Source organism: Bos grunniens, chromosome 8 (assembly GCF_055505025.1).
Source record: "Bos grunniens cultivar Pamir isolate PY7600 chromosome 8, Bosgru_T2T1.0, whole genome shotgun sequence".
Classification (NCBI taxonomy): Eukaryota; Metazoa; Chordata; class Mammalia; order Artiodactyla; family Bovidae; genus Bos; species Bos grunniens.
Window position 1 is genome coordinate 111,946,078 of NC_141172.1, and position 10,298 is coordinate 111,956,375.

Consider the following 10,298-nt stretch of genomic DNA (forward strand, 5'->3'; position numbering starts at 1 on the left):
TCCTGGAATGTGAAGTCAAGTGGGCCTTAGGAAGCATCACTACGAACAAAGCTAGGGGAGGTGGTGGAATTCCAGTTGAGCTATTCCAAATCCTGAAAGATGATGCTGTGAAAGTGCTGCACTCAATATGCCAGCCAATTTGGAAAAATCAGCAGTGACCACAGGACTGGAAAAATCAGTGTTCATTCCAATCCCAAAGAAAAGCAATGCCAAAGAATGTTCAAACTACCGCACAATTGCACTCATCTCACAGGCTAGTAAAGTAATGCTTAAAAGTCTCCAAGCTGAACTTCCAGATGTTCAAGCTGGTTTTACAAAAGACAGAAGCAGCAGAGATCAAATTGCCAACATCTGCTGGATCATGGAAAAAGCAAGAGAGTTCCAGAAAAACATCTATTTTTTCTTTATTGACTATGCCAAAGCCTTTGACTGTGTGGATCACAATAAACTTTGGAAATTCTAAAAGAGATGGGAATACCAGACCACCTGATCTGCCTCTTGAGAAACCTGTATGCAGATCAGGAAGCAACAGTTAGAACTGGACATGGAACAACCGACTGGTTTCAAATAGGAAAAGGAGTACGTCAAGGCTGTATATTGTCACCCTGCTTATTTAACTTCTATGCAGAATACATCATGAGAAACGCTGGGCTGGATGAAGCACAAGCTGGAATCATGATTGCTGGGAGAAATATCAATAACCTCAGATATACAGATGACACCACCTTTATGGTACAAAGTGAAGAAGAACCAAAGAGCCTCTTGATGAAAGTGAAAGAGGAGAGTGAAAAATTTGGCTTGAAGCTCAACATTCAGAAAACTAAGATCCGGTCTCATCACTTCATGGCAAATAGATGGGAAACAGTGGAAACAGTGTCAGACTTTATTTTTCTGGGCTCCAAAATCACTGCAGATGGTGATTGCAGCCATGAAATTAAAAGATGCTTACCCCTTGGAAGGAAAGTTATGACCAATATAGACAGCATATTAAAAAGCAGAGACATTAGTTTGCCGAGACATTAGTTTTCCAAGACATTACTTTGCCGACAAAGGTCCATCTAGTCAAGGCTATGGTTTTACCAGTAGTCATGTATGGATGTGAGAGTTGGACTATAAAGAAAGGTGAGCGCTGAAGAATTGATGCTTTTGAACTACGGTGTTGGAGAAGACTCTTGAGAGTTCCTTGGACTGCAAGGAGATCCAACCAGTCCATCCTAAAGGAGATCAGTCCTGGGTGTTCACTGGAAGGACTGATGTTGAAGCTGAAACTCGAATCCTTTGGAGTTTGATGGGAAGAAATGAGTCATTTGAAAAGACCCTGATGCTGGGAAAGATTGAGGGCAGGAGGAGAAGGGGACAACAGAGGATGAGATGGCTGGATGGCATCACTGCCTCAGCAGACATGGGTTTGGGTGAACTCTGGGGGTTGGTTATGGACAGGGAAGTCTGGCGTGCCCTGGTTCATGGGGTCGCAGAGTCAGACACGACTGGGAGACTGAACTGAACTGAAACACTAGCTTTGGCAAGTGACTTCAGAGTTTTTCTGTAAAGCAAATGCAGGAAATTCACAAAACTTCTGTCAGCCCAGCTTCACTAAAATATCACTTCTTTGAAGAATCAAAAAATCCGCCATGTGTTACATCAAATCTTGCATTAGGTATTCACCAGTTACCACTGCAATGAGACAGAAATTAGAAGTTAAACACCACAGATATTTTGTTTATGTTAATAGATATTCAATGTATAATAATAAAGGAAAATCTCCAAAAAATTCTGTTCTAAAAATTTATTAAACGATTTATCTTACAGTTTTTAACGGAAACTAGAAAATGTTTATGTTTGAAGTTTTCAACATACTAGAAAAGGTAACTTAGAAATGCAGTTCTGAGGGAAGAGAGAAAAAATACTTTAAACTTTCCTCTTCAAAAACTAATTCATAGTCGTTGTTCCAGAGACAGGAGGATTCTCCGCATTGTCCTCCTGGCCTTACAGGTGAGTCACAGAGAGGCGGGCACCACCTGCAACGCAGAGCCACCAAAGAGGGTCCAGACCCTCTTTGTACGGGCTGCAGCCAGCAGCTGACGGGCGGGGAGCCAGCTGAGACCCGCGCGGAGAGCTGGGGTCACGCGCCCGTCACTCGAAGCACGTGCTTGCGTCTCTCCCTCACCCACCCACACAAGTCTGCAATTACCTGAAACCTCCCGCCCGTCTCACGCGATAACCGCGGAAGCTGGAGTGTGTCCACGCAGCCTGGCTGTCTCATCAAGCCCACCGGACCGGCACACCCACACCGGGCCAGCGCGTCCCCAGAGCCCCACAGACAGGCACCACCCAGACAGGGCCAGAGCACCGCGGACGGGCACCATCCGCACCGGGCCAGCGCATCTCCAGCACCCCGCGATGGGCACACCCGGACCGGGCCAGCGAGACCCCAGCGCCCCGCGGACGGGCACCACCTGAGCCGGGCCAGCGCGTCCCCAGCGTTCCTCAGACAGGCACCACCTGCGCCGGGCCAGCGCGTCTCCAGCGCCCCGTGGACGGGCACCACCTGAGCCGGGCCAGCGAGTCCCCAGCACCCCGCAGACGGGCACCACCCTGATCGGGCCAGCGCGTCCCCAGCGCCCCGCGGACGGGCACCACCTGCGCCGGGCCAGAGCGTCCCCAGCGCCCCGCAGATGGGCACCACCCGGACCGTGCCAGCGCGTCCCCAGCGTCCACCGGACGGGCACTACCCACACCAGGCCAACGCGTCCCCAGTGTCCCGCGGCCTCAGGGGTCCGCCTGGCCCAGGTGACGGTGAGGCGGAACTCCACCTAACAAAAACTGCACAGAATTGTAACATGAAAGGTCAGCTAAAGGAGTCATTCGGTAAAGTGTGATTATCTGAAGAGCAACCATTAAGGATAATGTTCAGTAGGACAGAGGTGGGAAGAGAATATGCTACATTTTACCATTAATAGTGATGCCAGTTTATACGAGTGATATTAAGATACAGCTATTATAAAAATATAAAGGCAAGGTTTTATTCAAACCCAAAACAGCTAATCATAGTTACAAATTCTCAGAACAAGAGCCAGAAACAGAACTGGCTTCCTCAGTCACAGCATTATGTACCTAAACTGGGATGAATCCTTCGATTCAGCTAGTGCCTGTGTATCGGCCATCGGGTACCAGGGTCTCACTGACTCATCCAGTCCTGAGTCTCTTTCTGGAAGAAAGGGGACTCTCCCACTGACTCACAAGCAGCATCTCTGGCGAAGCCGCCATTCTGCCCTTTCCAAAGGCAATCACTGACGGCGACTGGTCCACACGTACACCCGCGAGCGGGACGAGGCTCGTGAAGCACACAGGCACAGATACTGGACAGAAGCGGCTTCCGACAGCAGAGGAGAAGCGGGCCGAGGACAGCAGGAGCTAGCAGGGCTAACGCAGGCGGGACGGACACCGACCTGGGCGGGGTTCAGAAGGGAGGCGCGGCCGAGCCGGCTGACGTCAGCGTCGGCCGAGGAAGCACGCACTAAAGCCCAGGGCAGCCACCGGGACACCAGAGCCAGAGACGGTGAGCGCCGGGGCGGCTGCGTCCAGAGAAGGTGTGCGCTGGGGCGGCTGCGTTCAGAGAAGGTGTGCGCTGGGGGGCGCTGTGTCCAGACAAGGTGTGCGCTGGGGCGGCTGCGTCCAGAGAAGGTGTGCGCTGGGGCGGCTGCGTCCAGAGAAGGTGTGTGCTGGGGGGCGCTGTGTCCAGAGAAGGTGTGTGCTGGGGGGGCTGCGTCCAGAGAAGGTGTGCTCTGGGGGGGGCTGCGTCCAGAGGAGGTGTGTGCTGGGGGGCGCTGTGTCCAGAGAAGGTGTGCGCTGGGGGGGCTGTGTCCAGAGAAGGTGTGCTCTGGGGGGGCTGCATCCAGAGAAGGTGTGTGCTGGGGGCGCTGCGTCCAGAGAAGGTGTGCGCTGGGGGGGCTGTGTCCAGAGAAGGTGTGCTCTGGGGGGGCTGCATCCAGAGAAGGTGTGCGCTGGGGCGGCTGCGTCCAGAGAAGGTGTGTGCTGGGGGCGCTGCGTCCAGAGAAGGTGTGCTCTGGGGGGGCTGCGTCCAGAGAAGGTGTGCTCTGGGGGGGGGGCTGCATCCAGAGAAGGTGTGCGCTGGGGCGACTGCGTCCAGAGAAGGTGTGTGCTGGGGGGCGCTGTGTCCAGAGAAGGTGTGCGCTGGGGCGGCTGCGTCCAGAGATGGTGTGCGCTGGGGCGGCTGCGTCCAGAGAAGGTGTGTGCTGGGGGGCGCTGTGTCCAGAGAAGGTGTGCGCTGGGGCGGCTGCGTCCAGAGAAGGTGTGCGCTGGGGCGACTGCGTCCAGAGAAGGTGTGTGCTGGGGGGCGCTGTGTCCAGAGAAGGTGTGCGCTGGGGCGGCTGCGTCCAGAGAAGGTGTGCGCTGGCGGGCGCTGCGTCCAGACAAGGTGTGCACTGGCGGGCGCTGTGTCCAGCGAAGGTGTGCGCTGGGGGTGGGGGGCTGCGTCCAGAGAAGGTGAGCGCTGGGGGTGGGGGTGGCGGGGAGGTGCTGGTGCTACTTCTGACGCATAAACACAGAGACCGAGCTTCAAGAGGAGGTTACGAGGTGGGTCCCAGGAGTGTTAACTGACCAGCCGGGCGGGGCTCCAAGGGGCCCCGCGATGGCTATTAGTGGGCTTCGAGGGCAGTTTAACCAGAGGGTGAGGCTCCCTGGAAACAAGAAAAGGACCCACAGCAGAAGGTCCGCATGCCCCACTCGCAGAGCCAGAGCAGAGGACCAGCTCTGCTGAGTTCATAGCCCACCTCCCAGCTCTTACTCAGGGGGGGAAGCTGGGCTCCTGGTCAGAGAACACCCGAGGCCCACAGCACTTTGATTCTGAAGGTCCAGTCACCAAAATGGGTGCGAACGTTGACAAACGTACTGTTTATTTTCAATACCAAATGTGCTAATTTCTGACAGGAATAACTGACAGCTTTGTCACACTTTCTAAATACAGACTGTTCCCCTAAACACTAGTTCAATGAACAAAAATGTCCCAATGTAGAAGTTGGGTTCATTCATGTGGTTATATTCTTACAGATAATAATTCATAAAATAGACAGCAAATTATACTCCTATTAAGAGAATTCACATTCATTCTAGAAATGGAATTTAATTCTTATAATCATTTGTCATTTAAACTACTTCCATCAAAATATAAATAATTACAGTTACTTCTCTTTTAGTCAACGCAATTACCACTCACTGCACAGGGGAAGGGTGTCTGCCTTCAGCTAAAGTCAGCATGAGAAATAAAGTGGTATGAATGCTAACAACAGCATGAGACTTGACCCTGAACCTTACCATTTATGTAACTGCAGGTATAACTCAGCGCCATAATATAGGAGTTTTGGTGCCTATCAAAAATAGAGTTGATGTCCAAGGACAAGCAGATTTATTCACTCACAGTAAGGACTGTAAGTAACACGCAGACTCAGAGCCAGGTGTGAGGTACAGAGAGACAGCTCCGGAGACCCCCTCAGGAGAAGCAGGTCAGCAAGGGTGCCGGGATCCCCGGCAGGCCCCCTGGGAACCACCACTTAACTGGCCTTTTCTGACTGTTTCTAGCAATAACTGCTAATGGGTCTGCTAAGCAACTAAGAGGAGCAGTTTCAAAATTTCCCACTTCTTTGCTTAATCAAAGCACAGCTAATTAGTAATGCTTGGCAACCCACTCCAGTGTTCTTGCCTGGAGAATCCTGGGGATGGCAGAGCCTGGTGGGCTGCCATCTATGGGGTCGCACAGAGTCGGACACACTGAAGCGACTTAGCAGCAGCATTAGCAGCAGCAGCAGCACAGGATGTAGAACTACAGCTTCCGTAGAAAACAGAAACGGTTTCACCAATAATCTTAACTGAAAAACACAACATCATAGTCTTCACCACACTTTTCAACAGCATCAAAGAGAAAGGCGAGGGGTGGGGAAGCAGGGCTCCAGGGTGCAGAGGCTGGTGCTCAGCACAGAACAGAGGGCACCTCGGCCTGGCCTGGGGGAAGGTGACCTCGAGTGTTTAGTGAGAACAAGCCCAGCCCTCACCAAGCCCGCAATCTGAGTGACAACAGTAACTAGCAGGAAACAAGAAAAAGCACAAGCCAGTTTAAATGCAAATGCATTTTTCCATGAAATCCTCTTGTATTTTTCCTCCAGAAGTATTTCTTTAACCTGCCTTGGTTCATCTCAAAAAATGCATGTAGATTAACTGGTGAGTTTCTGAGGATGCTGGAATCAGATCTCAAAGGACTCTTAGAACCTGTGGTGACCCATGGGCCAAAGCGCAGATAAAACCAAGGAGGGTCTTGGAATGCAGGGACGAAAAAACCAGACCCTTATTGTCCTTCTGGCCCCCATGTTGTAACTATTAGAGGAACAGTATAACCTGTCTCCCCTCCTACGCCACAGGGAGAAGGTACTTGCCCTATCCTTCCCCCGCCCAGTACACATGCCTCATCCAATCAGCAAGTGACCCGCAAGACCCCGTCCCACGCCTTGTACCCTGGGTATAAAAGTGGACTGAGGACCCTGTCCAACGTCGGCTCTCCCTCCAGCTGGCCCGCTGCTCTAACAGCATCTCCCACTCTAATTAACTTTATTTCCCTCTCATTCTGTCTTACGTCTGGAAATTCTTTTCCAACCTGTGCCCGGACCACGACAGAACCCAAACCGCAGGTTCTTCGGGTGGTGGTGGAGGTGGCAGGGGACACATGGTCCCCAGTTCCCATCCTGCTGGGGCCACCCACTGCCCACGTCCATGAGCTCAGGGGGAGTGTCTGCTCTGTGCGGCCAATACAGGGCCCTGGGTGCAGAGAGGACCCCACGCGCCTGATGCCACGTGCTTCCCGTGGTGACAGGTGAGCCTCCAGGACACGCACGGCCATCCTGATTCTGCAGCCAGGGTGCCCAGTCACAGACAGGGAACCGACTGTGAGCCCACTGACTGACTCCCCTCCCTCTGTCTGGAGGATAAAGCAGCTCAGTGTCTCCACCTGCCACTCTTCCCTGGAATTCAATCTGTGGAGCTCTGCCGTCAGCCCTGCCTCCTGCACATCTCCTGGGACATTATGGGACGTGGGGGCTACTGCTGAAACTTTAAAAGCCATATTTATGCTTATGCAGCCATACAGACATGCAGATATAAAAGGTCACTGTTCCTCATACTTTGCCTGGTGAAATATGGCATATTTTTACATCAGATAGTTTCAATAAATAAGCATACTTTTTTAAACTTGTATCTTGTTAAAATGTTCACATACCTCCTGAAAAAACCAGGTAATTCCCCATTTTTAAAGATGTCCGTCTTGCTTATGACGTCACAGACACCATCAGAAGTTTCACGCCTATCTCAAAGATGAGTCAGCTGGGACGAGAGACACGTGATGAGCATGAAGCACAAGGACAGCCTCCCCCAGGTTACCGGGCTACCCGGGGGGATTCCCCACTCCCTGCGTGTCCTGGGTGACCCAGCTCCCTAACTAGACGAGGAAGTGGCGACGTTACCAGACACACACTTCTCATGACCTGACAGGCTCTCACTTCCAGTCAGCACGCTCACTCTGAGATCCACACCTGACTGGCGCTCCCAGTCCGCGAGCGGAAGCCTCCACTGGAGCAGCAGCGTGCATTAAAAACCGAAATGTGCGTTCAGCACAAACCAGCCAGTGTCCGAACGCGAAAGCGGGCACACTGGTGGATCTCTCCCATGGGGTTTATCCACACGGCGGGGTCGGGGAGGCAGGTAAACCAGGGCTCGACCCAGGGAACGTGTGCGCCAGGGAGCAGGTCTAATGCAAGAGACACAGACGCTCCAATCCTGAGCAAGGGACACTCAAGCGAGGCCAAGTTCTCATGATTCAAAGCAGCACTCAGAAAGAACATGTTGTTTTGCTGATTTAAAAAAACAAGATGTTTACAGCTAGAATTATAATGGGTTGAAAACAACTTTCCTAAATGTCATCACTGTCTAATTAGAAGCACTAAGTTCTCCTTCTTAACTGAAATGTAAGTAACTAGGCACATTCAGTGATGTCATGGATAGTTACTGATAGGAAATACAGCAAATCCGCATGGCTGTCCAGACGCCAGGGATTCAAGGGAAAACCAATGGCCATTAGAGGCCAACAGTGCAAAGACATTTAGTGCCAAGGCAGGCTCCATCCATGGCTGTGTGCTCTGAACGTTCCTGTTGGAAAAGACATGTGTAGGGAGAACACGTAACAGACTCATTTGATTAATGAATAAATGAGCCCTGAGCCTGCTGTGGGCCCGAGCACTCAGCACCCAGCACGCCTGGGGACCCGTGACGCCACACCAGAGACAGCATCCCTGGTCTTGCAGCTCCGAGTTCCTCTTCCAGCCCGCGTCCTCGGGTGCTGATGGAACCCCGGGCAGCAAGAGGTGCGGGGCATCACGTCCTCGAGACTCTGACTACGAAGGAAGCAGTCATCACAGCATCACAGCTCGGCAAACAGCGTGCAACCCTTGTCTGAGCCCCAGATTTAGTGCCTAAGGAGCCAGCACTTAGCACTCCACAGACTGTTTGAGGATCCGCCATTGACATATTTTTTAAAAGCTGAAGTTGCTGCCAATAACTCTTCTAGGAGGTGAATTATGCAGCAGGACAAATCCACTTGGTTCCTGAACTGTAATCACAGTGGCTGTAGACGGGACCCTCGGAAAGCCCCTCAGCTCCTGACCGAGGGCATGTCTGTCACCCCATGGGGGACAGAACCCCCAGCCTCCCCTTCTTAAGGACGCAGTTCACTTCCAGCACCTCTTCCCAGTTTAATTTCCATCTGTAACAGCTGCAAATCTCCTCTGTGACAGAGTACTTCAAACAATCAACAGGGAGCTTTACCCGAAACTTCACTGAAAACTTGCTGGGGGAGGCAACTATTTCTACACATATTTAAAGAAAACCACACAGTCCTTAATACTGCCCTAGTTTAGAAACATGTCGACACAGGAGGATTTATAAAAGCCTTCAAACCACAGTCGCTGGAAACACAGCTCAGTTACCCTAAGAAGGCAGCTGAGTCCAGCGGGTGTCTCCTGCCTCTCCTGGGCTTGGGGCGTCTGTGGGGAAGGACCCCACTGGAGGCGGTCCCGCTTCTCCTGGGCCCTTGTCCTCAGACGGCTCCCAGACACTCTGCGAGGCTGGGTGCGACTCCAAGGCTCTTCCAGAACTTATCGTTTTTCTTTGGGGCACACTGCTGCTTCCCCGCAACAATGCAGAGATTGAAAAGTAAGAGCTGGGGGACCGTTTGAGGCAGGACTGAGAAGAGAAGTCACGCACACACGCACCCCGAACTGGTATCATGATCCAACACCAGGGCTGGGCTAACCCCAAAGTAGCCGGGCTCCCGGCCGGGGTAGGGACAGCACCGGACACAGGCCCCCCAAGACCGAGCTGAGCTCGGGGAGGCTCCCGTCTCGTGGGTTCAGGGGTCTCCGCGCCCCTGAACCCCCAAGCCCAGGAGCCGCTCGCAGGAACAGGAGGGACGAACCCAGAGCCCCCAGTCCCGGAAAACCTGCTTCACTGGGGCCACGAGTCCCCGCGCCTTCCAGCCCTCAACTCGGGAACAGGCAGACCCCACGAGTTTCCGTCTGGGGTGCTGGGGTGGGACGGCGGAGGGTCCCCGGCCGGGGGCTTGGGGACGGGGACGCAGGAGGGACGGAGGCGCCAGAAGGCGAGGGGAAGCCAGGTGAGAAGGGGGCGCAGGGAAGGAGGGAGACAGCGCGCAGAGAAGGGACGCCGGCAGGGACCCGGGCGCGAGGAAGGAGGCGCAGAGGGGAAGAGCGCCGCGAGGAGGGGGCTCGGGGAAGGAAGGGGCCGCGGAGCCAAGGCGGGCCGCGGGGAAGGAGGGGCGCGCACTCACCTGCAGGCGGCCCGGGCGCCCGCGGCGGGCAGCCGGGGGCGGGGGTCCCTCGGCGCTCATCGCCGCCGGCTCGGCGGGCCCGCGCTCCGGGGCCCGCGCCAGCCTCCCAGGGACCCGGGCGCCGCGTCCGAGCCCCAGTCGGCACGGGCGGCGCTCAGGATTGGCTCGGGCTCGGCGGGCAGTGGGTGGGGGCGCCGAGCTCCTCCCACGAGCACCGCCCCGGGCCCGCCCCGGGGAGGAGGGGCGCGCGGCGGCCGAGGCGCGGGGGGCGCGCGCCCCGGGGGAGGTGGTGGTGGTGTCTGGGGGCTGCGGACACCCGCCCCAGGGTCTAGCGCTCCTCCCAGCCTGCGCCCCCTCCCCACCCCTGCTCCCCAGAGGATCTGACGCGGGGAGT

General features: G+C 54.5%; 1 protein-coding gene across 1 annotated transcript in view; it reads right to left on the reverse strand.

The window, feature by feature from the left end:
- The window catches only part of SNTG2 (syntrophin gamma 2), a 117,569-nt gene extending 107,505 nt beyond the window's left edge, over window positions 1-10,064 (reverse strand). Inside the window, 1 exon segment of the mRNA XM_086414088.1 lies at window positions 9,905-10,064. Within this exon segment, the coding sequence (XP_086270214.1) occupies window positions 9,905-9,964 (60 nt within the window). The 5' untranslated portion in view covers window positions 9,965-10,064.
- Window positions 10,065-10,298: the final 234 nt, after the last annotated feature.